The sequence below is a fragment of the Zonotrichia albicollis genome, chromosome 1 (genome assembly GCF_047830755.1).
Source record: "Zonotrichia albicollis isolate bZonAlb1 chromosome 1, bZonAlb1.hap1, whole genome shotgun sequence".
Taxonomy (NCBI): Eukaryota; Metazoa; Chordata; class Aves; order Passeriformes; family Passerellidae; genus Zonotrichia; species Zonotrichia albicollis.
The window spans coordinates 19061845-19082466 of NC_133819.1; the positions used below are offsets into that span (position 1 = coordinate 19061845).

Below are 20622 nucleotides of genomic sequence, written 5' to 3' on the forward strand. Positions count from 1 at the left end.
TGGCAACAGAAATATGTGTCTAATTTTTTCCCTTAAAACTGGAATTTCTCTTATATTGACTGTTAAAGAGTAATAGAAAAAGAGATTATATTTTCTCAGGAAATTATCAGTTCTTTTTCTGTGCTGTCTACATCATCACTTAGTCACATATTTTCTGTGGTGTAATTTTGAATTTTTTACTCATTTAGCAGAGTGATGGGCAGCTGAGAAGATACAGGGTCATTGAACCTCTGTTAACCCAGGTTTCCACAGTGTAGTTATTTTTGTCATAATTTGAATAGATTATATAGGGTATTGAGGCTATGGTGCTCTAATTAACACTTTAGTGCTTTTGGTAAAAGGTGCCAGTGCAGAGTCCTCAGTACCAGGTTTGAACTGGAATCCCCATGGATGCTGTGGGGATTCAGCCCAGTGGCTACATCTCTGTATTTCCAGGGTTCCTGATCTTTATTTGGGGGTTCTTTCTCACTCTGTGCCTGCTCTGTGTTCAGCGGGACTCCCCAATAAAAGCTTCATTTGGCATCTACCCATTATTAAAAATTTCAGAGGATAAAGTATTTGTTAGAAATTTGGCTGGCAGGTGGAAATGGGCAAAGCAAGTTTCCCAATACAGTGCTGTTAAAAATTAGGAGAAGTTAATGAAAAAAAAAAACTTAAAAAATGAAGATACTTGTCAAGAGTTTTGTCGTGGCAGAGTTGTGTTTAATCTTAGTGCACAATATGATTGTGATAACAAGTTTCTGCACATATACCATGATAAATGGATGCTGTTCTTTGATGGGAATGATTACATTGTATGTGTTGGCATTTATAGGACCTTGTTGCATTTTTTTAGAATATTCAATCTTCTCACTGTGTTTTCATCTATTGTTTTCTCTGACAGCTGGAATAAGACCATGAAGTCAAGTGGCAGAGGCCAGGAGGTCTTGGTTACCGAACTGCCTTTCTTCTTTAATTTTCAGATTAGATTTGTTTGCTATAGTTGTTATTTTTCTGTTTCTACTTGATGGGTTTTTTTTTCAGTTCTAAAATAACAAAGCAAAAACTTTGTCCAAAAGTCTTCCTGCAAATGTAGTATATTAGTAATGTGCAAAAGCAGTGCCATTTAATTTCCTACTGCATGTGAGCAAACAAGAGGTTTTATATGGAGGCAAATCAACCTGAAGATAGATTTTCCTCTCCTTTCAGCTGAAAAATTAGCCTTGCCTATGCGTCATAGCTTAAATAACTGATCTTCATTTGGGTCAATAACAACCATCTTAAAGAAATGACACTTCAGAGAAGTTTTAAATTCTTTGAGCGCTTACCACTATCTTTGACAAAAAAGTTCCATGTGAAATTCAGCTATAGTTTCTTTTAAGTTTAATGTTAATTGACAAATCAAGAAATGTGGGCCTTTGAATTGCTCCTTTGTAGTCACCTACAGCTCTGTCACTGCTGCTGTTTCCCTCCTTCCTCTCCTTTTTTTTCTTCTATGCTGAGTTGACCTTTGTAATCTGAACATTTCTGGCTGCTTCTGCGGCTCTTCTACTATATGGTGTGTGGTAGAAGTGGAGAGGAGGATGATGGGGAACTCTTAGCAAAAATATCATAATTCTTGTGCAATATTGCAAACATTAAATTAACTGCAATTTAGTTCTAATTCAGGGTGGCTGTGCCTTAATTTTTTTTCTTTTAAATGGTTTGCCATGTGTTTCACCCTGCTATCCATTTGCTGGGTTCCCATTGCTTGATGGTAACTATTATTTGTCTAATTGTGTACATTTTAAAAGTTAATATTTTCTATTTCTGTCTCATTTGATGCTGGTGCTACTAACAAAGAGAAAACTGAGACCAGATGGTTGCCAAACAGTGAAGCCACCTGGTATTCTTGCAATGCCAAATATATTTTCCCCTCCATTTTTCTTTCAAAAATTACTGAGACAGATCCAGGATTTTTTGAGGGTCCCAAGAATTCTTTCATGCAGCCAGAAAAAGATCCCAAATACTCTTAAATTTATCCTTGAAATTCTCTTCCCTTCTGTTCTTCTCTTTCACCGGTGATTCCATCTCATGCTCTATTCCCATGGCAGCTCTTGGGTCTCCCCCTGGAGCTCCACGCTGCTGGCTCTCACACGTGGTTTGCAGACCTTGCTCCACTGGGGTGAAGCTGCAGGGCTGCCCCTGGTCACTGCTTGCTCCATCACTAGCGCTGCCAGGGTGGGACAAGGAGTTCTCCTTGCAAGCAGAATCCAATAGGGTGAATCTGCCAGGAGTGCTTCTCCCCACTTCTTGGGTTATTATTAATGTGTAGCAAACAAGGGAAGACCCACCTTGAAGAGCTGGCATTTTGGATGTGCAGCCATCTGATTGCCATCTGATACCTTGTTGATCTGAGCACCAAATCTGAACTGATGCTGCTATCAGGGGCCTGACAGTGTGAGCTGGGACTGACATGAGGATACAGCAGTGCACACACAGTGCACAGTTTGCTCAGAGTGGCAGAAGTTAGACTAAGCTAACCAAAAATGCTGTTTTTCTGGTAGGAGGTCTCATCCAGGCTCTGCTCCCCGTGCCAGTGCCGTATGCCAGTGTGAGCCGTGTGCGTGGTGGCAGACGAGCTGCTGCAATGTGTGCTTCTCAAGCTCTTCAAAAGTCTGGTCTAGGTAGTATCTGTGTCAGCAGTGATGCATCTCTGCATTTAATGCACCATATTGACACAGGTCTGGGACAGGGAGTGGACTGTAACTCCTCACTTAACTGCTGCCTGTCCTCTGTGTGTTCTTCTTTCCTTTGTAGCTGATTTTCTGGACCCTGCTGGTCTGTAGGCCCAAGCACCTTGAATAATGCTGACATGAACTCCTGGGTGCTGTGGCTCAGGAAGCATAGGTGTGTCCATCTGAACACCCTGGTTGAATTCTGGCAGAGAGAGCAGCTGCCACTATGTCAGCTCTCAGAAATACGCAAATTACTGGAGTATTTAATGGCTGTAGTCCTAGAGTATTTTGCTAGGAGCTGTACAAATTCAACACAAAAAACTGTATCTGCCTGAGAAGAACTTGTACTCCATCTGTAAGACTCAGGAGAAGGCTGTAAACAGATGAGGAAATGAAAGCAATAATAGGTTTGGTATTCAGCAGTGTAACAAACAGCTGTCTCTAATGCTGTGTGTACAATGTACCCGCATCTACAAATGTCTTATAATTCCTTTCTTCTTGCTGTTACCTCATCGTGGTTGTGGCAGCACTGAACTTTCTTTTCAGCGCCCTCTGTCTTGTGCTGAGTATGTGGCTTCTCTATTTCTTTGCTCACTTTCCTTTTGTATTATGTGCCTGTTTCCAGGATGTTCTACAGGTGTCAGAAAAGACAGACATCCTTCCTTTGGCAGGTTTTGATCGTTTCTGTTGCTCCACCAGTGGCTGCTAACATGGTGTCCCTAGATGGCTGCAAGCCATCATGCAGAGCACACCCCTCCAAATGACAACTGCAGCTGAAACTGGGTTTTCAGAAGTCCATGTTCCTGCTGGCTACAATGGGTTGGACACAGTCCCATTACTGCACACACAGACCAGTTCAGCAGTAGTCCTTTCATGGAAAATGCATCAGAGTGGCCTTCCTTCAAAATTTCTCATGTTTTGGAAATTGGAAAATACTCCTTCATATCTTTCCATCTGGCAGGAATTATAATGTATATTTAAGCTTTGTGACAGAAAAATAATGTAAAACCAATATTATGGTGGAAATAAGGCCCTTAAAGTGCCTGTCCAGAATTACTCCTATATGGTCTGTTCAAGCAACAAGACACAATGATTTGAAAGTGCTTTACAGAGGTAGATGCATGGAGTGACAAGGATGTAGCTTCTTCTGCTTTTTCCACTGTGAAGAGACAGTGTTTTTCTTTGAGCTTCTTTTTGGTATTATAATAGAACTAATTTTGCAATATTTACCATTTCTCAAAGTCTGTGAACTGTAGTTGACAGGAAGCCTAAAGATCAAGCTTACTGCTGCTTTTCCCCACAGCAGAAAATACTAAATGTTTTCAAGGAAAAAGACCATCACTGTTTGAAATCTGGGAAGCTTTTTTCTAATCTCTGTAATTCAAATAATTGTGTTGGAAAGCACATAGTGCAATTGCTACAAGTTGTGTTTCTTTCTTATTATGCCAGTACATCAGGGTACTGTAGGCATTGGATGAAATTCTCTGCAATTAGTGAGCATTAAATTTAAATACATCTTTTATTCAGCTTGTTTGATTTGTGCAGGCTGGCTCTACTGCTACTCTCTGAAGCTATATTTGTTTCTGTAGAAAATACCTCCCTGCACAGGTGAATTGGACAGGGCAGAACAAAATTCCTGTTGCATCTTACCTATTGGATATGATGTTTCCAGAGATATTAAAAGGGGATACAGCATGCTGGCTGAATGTAGGCTGACACTTTTTCATTCTAGATAAAGAAATGTCTAAAAAATATGCAAACCATGTAATATCCAACAAAATTAGGATCTTTTGGAGGTTTTTTTTGATGTAATGTGCTAGTCTATTTCCTTGCATACAAATGTCACATAGAGTTTGTATCACTGATGTCAGTCAGTCAGTCTCTGTCATTAGTCTCCCTCCCCTAAAATAAAAATATTATTTTTATTTTATGGGGGGGGGATAAGTTCCTTCTTACTGGAGGCAAAAAAGAAAAATAAACAGCATTGAAAGTTATGAAAAAGTTTACAGAATCAGTCTCTGTTTCACAAGTAGAGGACTTCACAGCAGTGATAGAGCTCATCTGTGTAATGTTTTCAAAACTTTAAAAGCAATCAGAAGGTAGGATGTATCAGATATAGGACTGTAATTTGTCTCTTTTATAAGAAGAATTACCTCTTTCCTAGTTTTCCCTGGTCAGTAAATAAAAAAAAAACCCAATCCCAAGCCTATGTCTTGGAACTGAAAAATAGTTGCTTTCATTACACATTTCTAAGGAAGTTTTGAAAAAGAAGCACGGGATAGCATTTAAATAACAAAGACCCTTCTTTAAATTCTCACCTTCTCTCCACTCACTAAGGGCCATTTAACAAAGGGAGCAGTTTTTACAGCTGGGGTGATTTGCAACTGTTCTCCTCTTCCCTCCCTCCCCTACTGCTTGCTCATTATTACTAGCTAACATTTCTGCTAAGAAATGGAAAGTACAGCCCCTATCTGCTCCTTTGGGATGCCTGGTCTTCCTTTTCTGAAGCCAATTGCGTTTCTCTTTTTTTCCCCTCCCCCCCTCAACACTTTCCAGTTAATTTCTGGAGTAATTCCTTGAATTCGTGGATTGTTTTTTTTCTTACACTTTTTTTTTTCTATATAAGCAGGCCCTGCTGCTACACCCCACTTTTTGCTCTGATCCTAGCCCAGCCAACTGTCACTTTTTAGCCTGCAGGGAACCTTCTGGTACTAACATTCCTGCCTTGTTTTTATTAGAAGGGCATCTCTCACAACATATCCCTCGCTGTTTGAAGCAGAAGTCATGTGTATTCAGTAGGAATGAATAATGGATGTATTTAAAGGGTAACTTGCCCTTCTCGTTCCTTTGCACATCATAAATAACCACTCTTTTAGTTGAGTTTTACATATTGCTCTACAGGCACAGTTTGAAAAAATCTGGTGATTCAGCTCCCAATTTAAAAACCACTGCTGTATGCAGCTGATAGTTTCTGTGTCTGAAAACTGATCCCACACCAAACTCAGTGTTGGCATCTGTGTGCAGCTCTAGAATTCTGAACATTTAGGAAACTGGTCATGAATTTATTTTGAAGTAGCTCATGAGAACACAGCATCAGGAAATGTACAGACAATATAATGGGGAGTGTTGGAGCTCTGGGTAGGGTTCATTTCACCTGGCTTTATGTATCAGCTTTAAGGGATCTTTAGATATGGTCTCAAGATACCTAAAGGTATTTTAGATAGTTTTAACTTGTATTTTTACATTTTAAGTTATTTTAAGATGTTTTAAATATAGGGTTTAAAAAAAATTTTAAAGTATCTTCAGGATGAACCGAGTTCTCTAGAAAGGTCTTTTCTGTTCTCTTACTGTAAAAGTGACTTGGTTGATGATATTGTGTGTAGTGACATCTGCCTTTTGTCCAACAAGCTCACTGTTTCTGGCCAGGTATCACCATCTGAAGAATTCCCTGGGGTAAGGGTATTAAAGCATAAACTGAATGTAGTTAGAATTTTCCTACTACCTGTAAAAAGCTTCAGCTGAGGCACCAAAAGAAGATCCTAAAATTGAAGGCCAGGCTTGGAGGATGAGTTAACTGTTTGATCTCAGTTTAAGGACGTTAAAGTGAAAGTCTGAGCAGCAAATTATTTTGATTGGAGGGGTTGGGGAATGAGGGAACTGAATGCATTTCTATCGCCCATTTTACTTAGATAACTGGCAAATGGAGTGCCCAATTTCCCCGTTACTGTCAATGTCTCAAAACTTGTTCTCCCTGGGGGGCTTTCACCTTGAGTATGTGGCTGAAGTTTTTTCAGGTGTATCCCTTGGGTCCTTTAGTGTTAGGAGCTGAGGATAACCTGTGTCTCTGTTCCAGTCACTTCTGGCAGGACTGGGGTCCAGTTCCCAATGAGCATGGGGAAGTATGAACTTGAGCCAGGGACTCTGGAGTCATGCACCAGTATCATCTTTGCAAATGAGGTTTAAATGAGATTTACCAGTGCAAGCATTTTCTAGGAGTGGAGGCAAATGATTTGGAGGTATTGGAAATTGTGTATTCAGGTGATTTGAGCATTGGCATTTGGTAAAAAATGAAAGAACCAGGTTGTGACTCTGATTTTACTGGTGAGCTTTGGCATCTTCTGATATCAGTTCATGTGGCCATAATTTTGATATTGTATGGGTTTCCTGTCTGTCTGACAGTTTCACTCTGCTTGTTGTTATGTTATTTGAGAGGCTGCTGATATAAATATTCGATTTGCATTTATAGGTGGTTACCTACATACTGAATTGTGTAAGAAATTATTCCCTTAAAGAGATTCAGCTAATGGACTTCTTAAAAGATTAACATTTTTAGGGATTCAGTCATCTGTACAAGCATTTATCCTATGATAGTTTTGGAATTTTAGTTGGGATGAAGTATTTTCTGTGTCTGTTCCTTCTGCAGCTGAACTTTATTAAGACATTCAGACATATGTGTCATTCAGAGTTGAAAAAGAATGAAAATCTAAACATAAAAGGCTGAACTGCCCATGATGTATTTTCTGGCATGAAATTACCTTTCTTACATGTATTATTTTGCGCTCACCTTCCTTTTCTTCTTGCTTTAAAATGAAGAACAAAAGAGAGAATTTAGTCTTGAAAAAAATGGGGTTTACTGACAAATTCTGCCTAGATTTTTAACTAAGACTAATCTTTGGGTGCCAAGCAGTATGTATTAACTGGAAGCCAATTTTATGGACTTTCTTTTTGTTTTCTTTTTTTTTTTCCTTTTTTCATGGTGCCTTCAATAGCTTTGGCTTTATCTTCATTACTGAGTGGAAAAAAGATAACTTGGAAGGCAGACAAAATATAAGGATTTCAGAATTTGCTTACAGTTAAGAGGAAGTGATAGGTAGTCCCTCTCCTTTGGCTTTGGTTGTACAGGGACAGAGGAACTGACTGCATGAGACATACATAACTAATATGGCCAAGGGACCCCAAGTTGTGTGCAATGTGCATTGATTTTGTCTCTAGGGTTGCACTGCAGGTGCCCACTTGATATGTCAGTTTTCAAGAAATAAGCCATAAGTGGCACAACAAACAGTTGTAAGGAGGTTCCATAAGAGCACCTGAAGTCAAATGATCTATTAATGATCTGTTAAGTCTGTGGAATAAGAGATGGTGTGTCCTTACCATCTCTTTACCAAATAAATGAGGAACTGTAGCTGAATGAGACAAGAGGATATTTACTAATGTAAGTGGTGTACAAGGTGCCAGCTACATGGTGTCTGAGTGTCAGAGAGATCTAAGCTTGCTGTTACCAGAGGCTAAAGTGTGTAATTGCACTGTGTCTCATTATTTCCTGTGACTCCTGTGCGCCTGCTCATCTGCATTGCTCAAATGTAGATTTTTCAGTTCCCTTTCCTCTACACTTTGTTCTGGGCTGCATTGTGATGTCTCTCAGTTGGACTCATTTCAACTTCTTTCTTCTGCTACAGCAGTGAACAGTCCCTGATTTTTTTGGCAGTTCTTTGCTAAAGTTTTACAGGTTCTTTTTTTCTCATGTCATGTGCTAGTTTCTGTTGCCCATTAGTGTTTGTTTTGATTATCCTTTGTAGAATATGACTTCAACTTGTGCCCTTGGTCTGCATTACAATTTTCTGAGGTCAGTCTTGTTTAGATCCCCTTCTGTGGTTAATCTTCTTTACATGCCGTGCTGTATTTTATAGTTCAGTTTTTGGCTTTATGCTTTGTGTGAATATTCTCCCTTGGGTGAATATGACCATTGCATTATTTGGAATACTTTTTAAGTAGGTTTTGTAAGATTTTATTTGGCGGGGCTTTTCAGGGAAGGATGTGTTTGCTGCTTCTTTTTTTTTAATCCCCCCCCAGAATAGCTGTCTGTCTTTTGTGTGGATGTGCATTTGTGTGTTAATATCTTTCTGGTACCCGGTGGCCAGATGCCTCTGAGCTCTGCTAGTATTGTGAGCCAACTAAAGGCTGCATGACCGTGGTTTGCATGGCACTGAGCCCGAGGTAGCACATCCTGCCTCTCAGCAGGACTTGCTAGCTCAGTCTTGGTGCCTTAGCCAACCAAGCTACGTATTTTCTCTCTTCTGTGGAGTGTAGGCATATAGCAGCTCACATGCTTGTGATTTACTGCATGCTTCCTTTAGAGTACACAGCTCATGACTTTATAGTTGTCCTCATGGTTCCCTGGCCATTCTCTTTCCCAGTGATAAAAACAGCATGTTTAGTTCAGACCCTGGAGATAAAAGCAATATTCCAGGATTTAGCAAATCTATACATGAGACATTTAAATGTGTTTCTTTCCCACCCTCCTGCTATGTTGGATAATTATCATTCTGTTTGGAAGAGTTTGCTATCAGTGTTTACACTTTTGAGGGTATTATTAAAATTTGTGGTAATTTATCAAGATACATTTGGATTATATATATCATTCATTTTCTGCCTGGAGATGAGATATGGTAAAGTCAGATCTCTTTCTGTTGTGGTAGAGTAAGAAATCCTTCACCTCCCCAAACTTCTGTTCCTTGGAGATAAAGTAGTTCAAACACAGCATTTACCAAGTGATAGGGAGCGGACAGAAGATCTGACACTATGTCTCTGTCATGAAGGTTGCAACCTCATATCTCCTCAGCTGCAGTTCTGCACAGAATTTGTTTACTGCTTCTAAAATGCAGATGTAAAGTTTGTTGCACAAGTTAGACAGATGATAATCACTCGTGGACATGGAGGAAAATCAGCTTGTTTTGAGACTGGCCCATTCTTTGCGTCATCTTCTCTGCATGTGCAGCTTGCAGCCTTTGGGAAACATTAATGTAACTTTTTAATAGAAAAGAGTAGAATCTCACTGACTTTCAGTTTTCCAACAGCAAAACAAGGTGCAAAGTACTTTATAGCATACTTAGTAGCATAAAAATTTTTTTTTTGGGCAGAAACACCTATGCAGTTTCAGTGATTTTTGATGGAGTGGAACCTAGTTGACTTGTTTGGATGTAAGCCTGTTGAAACAGTTTCAGATTGCACTCTCTTCTGTCATAATTTTACTTGGATCCCAGCTACTATTCACATGCTGTTGTCATACATCCAAATGGAGGACTCCCATCTTTTTCTCATTCTGAAATTTCTGATCTCTCACTGCCTCCAATTTCCTGTCACTGCACATCCTGGGGTATGGAACGCTTTTGCCCATGCGTTTTCTCTGAGCCACTTGCATCATCCTCAGTACCAAAAGACCACATTGTAGAGACATTGTCTCCAGAGCTATTATTTATTTACTTTAATTTGCCCCCGTCCAACATTTTAACTGTTCTGAGGTGGATTCCAAGATTTTTGTTATTTAGCAGTAGCTCCCTGCTAAAACTGCTGAGACCTTCAGGAAATTACAGTGCAAAGATTTGCAGATGGTCGGAGACTTGCTGAGGCTGTACTTCACAGGGTGGCACAGACAGACTTGCCCAATGTTTGAATGAGGTATGTAGAAAGACAGAATATTTAATGATAACTATGGCACTTGAAATTTTTACTCCATGTAACTGCAAAGGCTTTTTATTGGAGTACTGATGCTTTCAGTTTTACATTACCTTTGAATGAGAAACTTCCTTCCCTCAGTTTCAACTATTATGATGAATACTTCAGCTATGAATTGTGAAAATGGCTTTTTTCTTCGCAATAAAAGGGAAAAAATTTCTAAAATATGACTTTGTGCATTCGAAGGACCATTTGAAAAAATTGCAAACTTCAGCCTTGGGGAATTTTTATTTTGCTTTATCTGACAAAAGTGATGAAATCTGTAACCCTGCAGTCCTCAGTTACATTCATCAGTGGCCTCTAAGGAGTCCATGACTCCTTGATTTCCCTAAGGAATGCCCAACCTACAGCTTCCAGTTCATATAGAAATTTTCAGGACAGTTTGGTCTGCCTTATATGCCCTTCTCAATTCCTGTATTCCTGTTTAGATTTACTGTGGATAATAGTTCTTATTGAGTGATAGTGGTAAGATCATGTTTTACTGCCATTAGGAGAAGCAATGCTTCAGCTCATTGGGTACCATTGTTGGGTATTAGATGGGATGTAATGTACCTCTAATATGAGCAAAAGATTATTGAGATGTAGAGTTGTGGACAGTGTTAGAAGACAAATTACACCATGAACACTGAAGCCTGGCTTTGTCAGATAGGACAGTGTCTGGGATCCTCCCTAAAAAGGATTAGTCAAATAAAAGGAAGTCTTACTGAATTTAGTCTAGAATTATTCTTTACATTTGATTAATCTGTGAGCATTTGTTCTAGTCATGTTCATAAAAAACCTGATTTACAGAGTAAATTTTGTCTCTGTCTTGCCATTAATTTTGTAAGAAGTAAGATAAATTGAGGCAAAACCAAAGGTCTATGTGGTCTATGGAAGAAGCAGAGCCAAACAAAGGCATCTTTGCCAAGATGTGCCTCTAGGACCTGTACTGTGGGAGAGGATTTCTTGCCAGTCTGTAAAAACCAGTGTATTAGCAGATGGTGACCTTTGGGAAGTAGTTGTGTGTGCTGGGCACAGGAGGAGCAGATGGCTCTGGGCAAGCCTCAAACACAGCATACTGGAATTCATAAATATTCAGGGTGTAGTAAAGACTGTAGGTCTATGAACATTCTTCTCAGGGCAAACGTGGGTGTGAGGGGTCCCATCCTCTCTTGACCTGCTTATTCCTTCCTTGCTGGACATGAGACATGATGATGCTACAATCTGTGGGGACGTGCTGTGTATCAGATAAGGAAGGAGACTGAATTTCACAGTGACCTGGTCTGTACAGGAAAGTGAAGAAGGAACTGTACAGGAAACTAGCTTTAATATTGCCATAGCTTTTGGGGAATTAATGTGTGTTCTGTAGTGGCTGAGGATCTTTTTGAGGTGGAGATGAAATTAATGGTGTTTCTAGGTCAGCATTATTCACAGCTCTCCAGTGATGAGAAAAGCATGGTAATCCACCATGCTGAATTCTTTCTCTGATATTTTTTCTTTGGTGTTTTTGTACTTCTATGTTGTTTGTTCAACTGATATATGCTTTTGGTATTGTAAATGAGGCTGGACTACGGGTAGGTGCCAAAAGCCTCAAGAGTACAATTAATCTTTTATGCTCCATTTATATTTTCAGAGTATTTTTCCCAGGCAAAATGAATCTTGTTACCCTAATAGGTGGCTTTGCTGCCAAGTGTACCAGCAAAAAACCATGAGCAGCATTTTCTCCAGCGTAATATTTTATGTAGAGAGTAAGATAGACCCTCTGTCCTTCACAGTAAGATGGACCCTCTGGTCATGCTTCAGGTCCTGCTGCATGCTGACCTCATGAGCAGATTTATACATTCCTTTCTTTGGGTGTCTCAAAGATCTCTTGCTAATGTCACAAATCTGAGAAGTTTGATTTGAGAAAGATCTGTTGGATCACTTAGTCCTTTCACTGTGCAGAATTACTTCTCATGAAGTATTTTCACTTGAAACTTTTTATGGTGATTTATTACAGTGTAATTTCTAATGTTTATGCCACACATTGCCTCTCAGAAGATCAATTTTTCAGGGCAGACACCACTGAGAATGCTCTGCATCTGTGAGGCTGCATTTTGGAGCCAGTGAGAAGCATTATGAGCCACTGGCTGGGATTTTGGTGAGGAGTTACTAAAAATCATCTTTGTAGGAAATGACTGCATTTATGATTCAGTCACTAGGGATGACACATTTCCATTTAAAAACTAAATTTTGAGGGTTTCAGTTTGTGATGGGTTGACCTTGGCTGCCTGCCAGGTGCCCACCAAGCCACTTTCTCACCCCCTCTCCTCAGCGGACAGAGGGAGAAAATACAAAAAGACCCCAAACCCCTTATGTGTCAAGGTTTTGGAGGAAAATGCAAGCACTGCACTCAGAAAAAAAGAAAAAGAAAAACTTATTCTCTCCTCTCCATCAGCAGGCATTATCCATCCAGTTCCTGGAAGTAGTACACATAGTGGTTGCCTTAAGCACCCATGTCCCCTCTCCCCTTTTCCTTTTGTTCCACATGATGTTTTAAAATATGGAGAATCTCACTGGTCAGTTTGGGTCATCTGTCCTGGCTGTGTCACCTCCCAGCCCCTCATGCACCCTCAGCTCACAGAGGTGATGTTGGTGGTGATGCTGTGCAAGCACTGCTCAGCAATAATCAGAACACTGGTATGTTACCAGCACTGTTCTGGGTACAAATATAAAACACAGCATTATATGGTGTTATGAAGAAAGTTAACTCCATCCCAGACAGCCATGGTGTGCAGTTAAATTATTTGTTGTAGATGTTGGCAGCTCCCATACAGAATGTTCTTCTCAGTTCTAAATAACTCATGACATCTTTATTATTTAACATTTTCTAGAAACTGAGGTATTTTTCCTTTTGAACTTACACTAACTATGAGTTTTAGTGGACCACATTTCATGGAGCTTTGTTCTTCATGAAACATTACATGACTTTGTGATTTTTATAATTCAAACTTACATTTTGAAGTTAGGTAGCAAAATCCAATGATGCATATATCAACTCTGCTAATATTTTAAATAATTTACTTTTTAAATGGTTTCAAAGTAGTTGCTCTGGGAACTGTAGTTAACCTTATTCCTGTGAAGTGATTTATTAATAGACAGTAGGAGCCCTTTTTATCTAACTGAGGGATTAAAATAATATTAAGTTGAAACTATCTAGTTTCCTCCCTCTCTTCTTCTGTTCCTTTGTAAGATGAATAAAGGTCATTTGAAGTTAATGGCTTGTACATTTGGAAGTAATAACAGGAAATGCTCTTTCTAACAATAGGTAATCTCTCTTTTTGGCAGGGCTGAACCCATTTCTAAGATGTGTTCACTGACTCAAAATTCTGGTAAACTTGAAGCAGGCAAGGCTGAACATTTCCATGACCGCTGCCTGCTTCAGGCCAAATTTGATTTTTTTTTTGTGCAAAATCTTCAGCAGTTTCCAAGGCTGAGACCCATTCCCTTACTTGGAATTATTGACAGGTTGTTTTGTTGGTTTGTTTTGAACAGTTGGTTCAACTGAGTGGTTGTACAGCTCAGTTGTCTTAGCGTTTAAGGCTAAGGAGTTGAAGCTTGCTCAGATGGAAGAGTCTTTTGTGCTAGTCATATGTCCTTGGCCATGGAAGTCTGTCCAATGTGGATAAAGTTTTGTGTGACTACAGATATAGAAAGTTCAGAGATACTCTGAAAACCTTCTTTCCTGGAATAGCATGTCCACCCAGTATGTTTAAAGAGGCCTGAGAGTCAGTGTGAAGATGGAGCCATTTGGTGGAAGGGAGGTAGTTGGCAATGAATATTGGAGTGCCTTGGGTACAGGGATTAAACAAGAAGCTGTGAAGTGATGGACCAGACTAGTTTAGAAAATCAAAATGAGACAGAGTGATACCTGGAATATTGTGGTCAAATGGAGGGAAAGTTGCAGACGGGTTCAGCCTGGGGGAGATGAACAGAAAGGCATGGGCCAATCAGCCCATGGTTTGCTCAAAAGCCTGAGTGGAAGGGTCTGTTTCCTTTGTCTCAGGGTTGCATGAAAATATTATACTTATGTGAAATCTACAGCCAGCTCTACATCTGGAACACAGGAAAAACTTGTTGATGGGGTAATTTGCTGCCATGTCTCAAGGATTTGTTGGATGGGCTTATATGTGAGCTATATTAAAGAAAAAGTAAAAGTCATTAACATACTGATTGAGGTTTAGGATGGGAAGGACAAGTTATATTCTATAGCCTTGTCAAACTTAACTTTTGTGATTTAGACGTATTATTTCTTCCTGTGCATCACTGTTGTAACATGAAGTGCTTGCTTGTGAAATAAGCCTAACCTTGAATTTGGTGCATTTCTAGTTATCAGCTGTGTCAAGGATAGTGCTGCTTTTGCTGTGCTACTGGTTTTGCAAAATCTGGATATGTGTAGTGAGTAAAGCAGGGGGTATGGGAAGTAAAAGAAAGTTGTTATGGATAAGGTAGCTGAATCCATCCGTGGAGACATGGGTCCTGACTCTGTCATTGATGCTGAGTTTTGTCTGTTCCTCAACAGTGGCTTAAGATTTTGAAGAATTTGTCTTGTTTCTTTATGTTGAAATTGGGTACACCCAGACTGATTTGGAGAATTACTGGTTATCTGTAGAGGTAACCCAAGCCTATAATTTAAACATATTCAACTGTTAGGAATCAGAGAGCAAACACCCTGAGACCCCTGTATGTTTTTGGAAATTAAGTTTATTTTACCTCAGTTTGCGGATTGTCCTAGTAGTATGGATATTGCCATTCCCACTTTCCAGGGTGCAATATGAAGATTGATTAATGGCTGTGATGAGAGCTATATGAAAACTTCTGAGTAAACGAATATTCCTACCTTGATGGTAGGATTTGAGTAGTCTGGTCCTAAAAAAGGACACAACCACTTATAGAACCATTTCTGCTGTGTACACAGTAAAGCAGGGGGCCTTGTCAAAGGATAATATATGAATACCTTATTAAAGACAATATCCAAATTCATATATGCAAGAGGGACCAATTAAGCTTGTATAAGCAGCCATTCCATAACTTATAAAGGTTTGACTTTATGATATTCTAAATACTCTTTTCATGCAGTATTTTTTTAATGTGTAATTTATGTTTCAGCTGGGAAAGAGACTGGTAGAATAATCATAACTGGGGGATGAAATATGAAGTTTAGAAGAATTAGAAGACCTCCAGATTTAGTTATAGTTATTTTTCTTTGTGTAAGAGTAAGTGCTACAGTGTTGTGGTAACTGGTTTGAGAATGAAGTGACCATAGAGAATATTTCCACAGTTGCAGTATTCTTAGATGTGAGCCCATGGCACCCCTGCAGGAGGCATTAGCTTGGGCACTGGGAAATTTTGTCCAGTTGCTGTCTATCTCTGTAAGTGGATAAAGGCAGGCTTCTCCTTTAAAGGCTGAAAGCCTTTCACAAGTGCTTTATTTGCACTGAAAATAAATGCTAAATTGCTAGGGGCGCATTGTGGAAAATGAAAACAACCCTTTCTTCTGTATTTTCTATTCTGTAGGTAAAATACAAAAGAGACTTTGAAGAAAGCAAAGGAAGAGGGTTCAGTATTGTGACCGATACGCCCGAGTTACAAAGACTGAAAAGGACTCAGGAACAAATCAGTAATGTATGTGACTGCAACCTAAAGTGATTGTAGATGGAGAAATAGTGTGTCTAAGAAAAGGTGTGTCTGTTGGTGGTTTCGATGAAGTCTGCGTGAGTGGACAGTCTGATTTTGGTGATTGATTTGTGTATGTCAGATTCTGAAATGTGTGTAACTGTATACCATGGACTTGTACAGCACATTGGCAATGTGTGGTCACCTCTCCAACTTTCAGCTAGTATGCTCAAAGTATTTTCTTTATTAAAATGATTTGACACTTTTTGCTCTTTTAATATATTTTTTATTGAGTAAGAATACTTTTGGAACTTTTAAATTTACTTTTTATTTATATAAAGAATATAGATTATGTAAGTTAAAAAGTTTTGTCTCTTTTTTAGCAGGGGCTGTCAAAATTAGCAAAACAAACAAGAGGGAATTTTCTAGCTGCAGATAAAATTTTGATGCTGAGTTTTAAAAGAAAAGATGTGGAAGACAATGCTCTGCAAGATGACAAAGAAATGGCAAATAGCAAAACAATGTATTTCATTAGCTTACAGGAGTGGGGTTTGAAAAAGTGGGACTTTTCTGGAAGTGTATTTTTGCTAAGAAAGTTGTTTATTTGTACTTCATTCTCTTGTAGCATGTTTAACTTATTGCATGATGGAATATTGAGTGATACATAGTGCAAGTTCTGATATGTATGAAATAGGTAAGAGCTAGTATGAACTAGAAAAGATGCAGAATCAATACTATTCACTTTTCTTGACTTGCCTTCTGATCATTCTTCTGTTGCAAGAACTTGTCCCTATAGATTATTTTGTGAAAATATTTTTCAATCATTCTCTGTAGTAATAAAATAACAGCAAGGCATCAGAGACACACAGTGTAAGTATGATCAGAAAAAAATAGTGGGATTTATTTACTTGAAAGAAAAACTTTTTTTCAGGTTGGGTTGTTATTGAAGAAAAAAGTAATTGAAAAATTATTATTTTTCACAGCAGTGGAGGTTTACCATTCTTGCCAAAGCATTCACTATTTAAGATTTTGATGTCCAGAGCCAGTCTTTAAGATGAAAAATTTGGGCTCATTTCCTGGAGCCTTGGCCAGTGGAGACGACAGTTAATTTAAGAGCTGTGCAACTGCTCCTGTGTGTAGACAAGATGAGAACAAAAGCTCATCTCATGTTCATACTGGGGCTAACTGAAATTACTGGCTTGTAAGAGAGAAAAATGTATTCTTTGGAGTGGCAAAAAGCATGGCCATTAAGACTTCCATTTGGGATCTGGGAAACTTCAGCAACTCCCTGGTTTTAATCAGCTGCATTTTTTATTCAGACCGGGAAGTTAAATTAGGTCCTCTCCTGACCTACATAACTTCCTCAAGCAAGAGTGATTCCTTTCTGTGGGGTAGCTCTGGAAGGCATCAAGGAGATGAAACGAGCGAGGTTCTGGTGAATACAGGCCTACTGCAGGGCACTCTCTCAGTCCCTCGCACGGGTCTGCTCCCCAAGGAGAGGCTGAGAGAGCGCCCTGCAGCAGGCCTGTGGTGCTCAGTTGGGGATATTGGCCTGCCAAGAATTCCATTCAGGCCTCCCGAGCCCAGTACCCTCAACATCAGACTACAGGATAGTAGGACACAGCTCACTTGCATGCTCTTATCTCTCTCTTGTTCAAAGCACGTTGTGTTTTCTGTGGTGGGAAAAGGAGATAATGAAAACAAGTAGTTTTGTGGCATGGGAAAGAGCTTTCTTCCCATCTCTGCTTTTGAGTGGATCAAGGGAGTTTCTGTTCTAATGGAATATCTTGTTCCAGGATTTATGATACTATCTGGTTCCTGAACCAAAGATACTTACCTGCTTTTTCAGACCCAGAAATAACTTTTTAAAATGGGAAAAGTGGTTTTATTTCAGGTTTTTACCCTTGGTCATTGCCTGTATGACTACTTTCTCTTCATTTCTAAACATGCTATTCTTTACAATATAGGTTTGATTTATCCAGTACAGAGTTGTTTACTTTATGCATGTAGCTGATAGAGATTCCAAGTCAGGGACCCTATTAGAAATAATTAGTCTTGAAGGGTAAAATGAAATTTTAAAAGGTGCATGATAAAAGAAGTTGCATTTAATTTCTGTTTACACTGAAATAATTAATTTATAGCATTATATCCTAGAAAGATAATTCTGCATAGGCAACAACTTCAATTTAAGTAGAAAGCTCCTGTATTATAGAAATGCCTTCCACAGAGAGTAGTTTCTGTATTTGTCAGATAAGCAGTATACATCATGGACTAAGGATCTAATCAAGATTTCAAGACACTGAAAGGTAAGCACTTTAATAATTCTAAAATAATTTAAATTTTTTTGTTAAAGAAAAATGGAAGAATATATCAATTAATATATCTATTTAATTTTCAATTTAGTTTTGATTTCACCTTGAAGTACTAGAAACTCCTCAAAGAGCCTATTTGAACCAAAATTGTAACTACTTCGTTGAAGGGGTAAGTGAGAACAGTTAATTGTGTAGATATCCTTGATGAGAATAAATAACAAAATAAATTTTATTATAATAAATGTTAAGTGGCATAAATATTTTTAAAAGAGTATATTTTTTGTCCTGATATGAAGTTTGGCAGCATATGGATGTCAGCGCATTACTCTGACTTTTTAAAGAATCTCTTGTGCTATGAATATAAACCTTGTGAGGAAAAAAAATCATGGGGGTAGTGGAAGGAGTGTGGGTAGATAAAGGGGGTTGAATTTTGATTGTTATTTTGCCACCAGCAATCCTTCCTCTGAAGATTTAGACCAAACTTGTGGACTTTATTTTATAACTCTTATGGAGGAATCGGGACCAGAGTGATGCTTCTTAGACAAGATTGAAATTTAATCTCATGACTTTTTTAGCATGAAGAGCCAAATTCTGTAGATATGCCACATATTTTGGCACTAAATATGTAATCAATACATAAAAAAAAGCATGTTTTTCTCACAGAGAAATGTATACATTTTGTCAAAGGACCTTGTAGTGTTTTTTGTCCATTTTGAACTTTGAGAAGGTTTTCAGAATGAATGCAAATACTCTTAAAATGAAAAAAGCCCCTGCCCCATGTATTTTTGTAGGTGATTTTGCAGTTAAGCTAGCTACAAACTGGTTTTGCAAGGAAGATATTAAGGTGGCAAAAGGAACAGAATAAATAAAGATGATGGCAAAAAATGTGAGTCTATCATGACAAAGGGCTAAATGAGGGAGTAGAAACTCAATCTAGTACTATTTTCTTTGGGGAAATGGAACACTTTCAGCAGTCTGCAGCAATGAGCTGCAGCTTACTGCCACTGCACTTTTATGTCTCAATGTATGACTTGAAGTGTGTTTTATCCTATGTGAAATAAGTTGCTCTTTCTTAAATGTGTTTCTGGTAAATGTCTGCAAAGTATAAAAGAAAACAGGTGTCCATACAAATTGATGGAGTGAGAAGCTTTCATTAAGATAAAGGCCAGTGCTTGGATAGTAGAGGTTGCTGGCTTGGTTGTATGGCTGGAAGGATGCATGGAAGCTTTCACAGTGCTTGTGCTCATTGCATTAAGAGCCCATGTAAAAGCATTCCTCACTTTGGCATTAATGCTGCTATGAACTTGAATCACATAAGAGCAAGAAGCACCACACATTTGTGCCCTTCTTCTCCTGGAGACACAACAAAATGAAGTCATGCAGTTCATTTATTTGCATGTGACTCATTTTCCAGTAGGTTTGGGTTGTATCTGAAGTGAAAACAGTATGAAAATAAGAAAACAGATTAAATCTGCTTTTAAAAACACATTTCCAAGGCATCCTATTTTGGTGAAGGACAGTAGAGTTAATCAAGAGAAGGTCACTGAATCATCCCTCTGTGGGGTAAAGGAGTGGCTTCCCAAGTTGAACTCCTCATTGAAGTTAGTGAAATCTTTATTGGATGCAAAAAGTGTATGAAGATGTTGTAGCATTCTTGAAAGTGTTGTATGTGGGTTCTAGTGAGAAAAGCTGTGTATTAATTTTCTTTAAATGTCTTTAATGAGATATGGTGCATGGTGTGGGGCTTTTAATTATCAAGGGTTGCATTCTATCTCCAGTTAAATTTATACAGCTTCAGGGGATGCAGAGGAGGACAGGAATTCCCTCATAATTTGAATCAAATGAACACCTGTTGTCTGGACAAAGACAGAAATTATAAGGAAATTGGGCACTACCTCTGATGTGATAAAAATACATCTTCAGAAGCAACTAAAGGAGGACACAACCCACATTGCTACTGCTTGTGCACATCTGCACATCTCCAATTAGAAACTGTCCCTGACAGACACTGAGCCATGGCTCCCTATTTGGAAGCTATTGGCAGAGTTGTTCAATCTGTTTACTTGCTCAAACACAAAATGATCTCTTAAATTGCCAAAACAGATTGTAGAGAAAATTGGCAGGAGAAGATGTTAACAACATGGCCCAGAGCTCCACTTGTAGGATTCACAGCACAAAGCCTGCAGATACTTGTCTCTAAGCGGTTTTTTCCCTCCATTGAATTCAAGTGAAGGAGAAGAATAGGGAACAAGAGAAATTAACAGCAGCATCAATGTCTGCACTTCACAAAACCAGCCCTGGCACATCAATGGAGAGACTGGGTAAGCATTTTAAATTGTATGCAAAAGACCTTATGCTGTTCTAGGGGGTTTTACTGCTTCTGAAGTAATTAATGTGTTATTCCTGAGTCCTTGTATTCCTAAGCATGATTTTTATCTTGCTGTTTTTTCAATGGGAAAATAAGTATT

At 38.8% G+C, this 20622-nt stretch overlaps 1 protein-coding gene across 2 annotated transcripts in view; it reads left to right on the plus strand.

The window, feature by feature from the left end:
* Positions 1 to 20622, plus strand: part of NEBL (nebulette) — a 246373-nt gene that overhangs the window by 94695 nt on the left and 131056 nt on the right. For both annotated transcript variants that reach the window (XM_074535162.1, XM_074535159.1), the window contains exon 4: positions 15744 to 15851. In XM_074535162.1, the coding sequence (XP_074391263.1) occupies positions 15744 to 15851 (108 nt within the window). The remainder of the gene's footprint in view (positions 1 to 15743; positions 15852 to 20622) is intronic.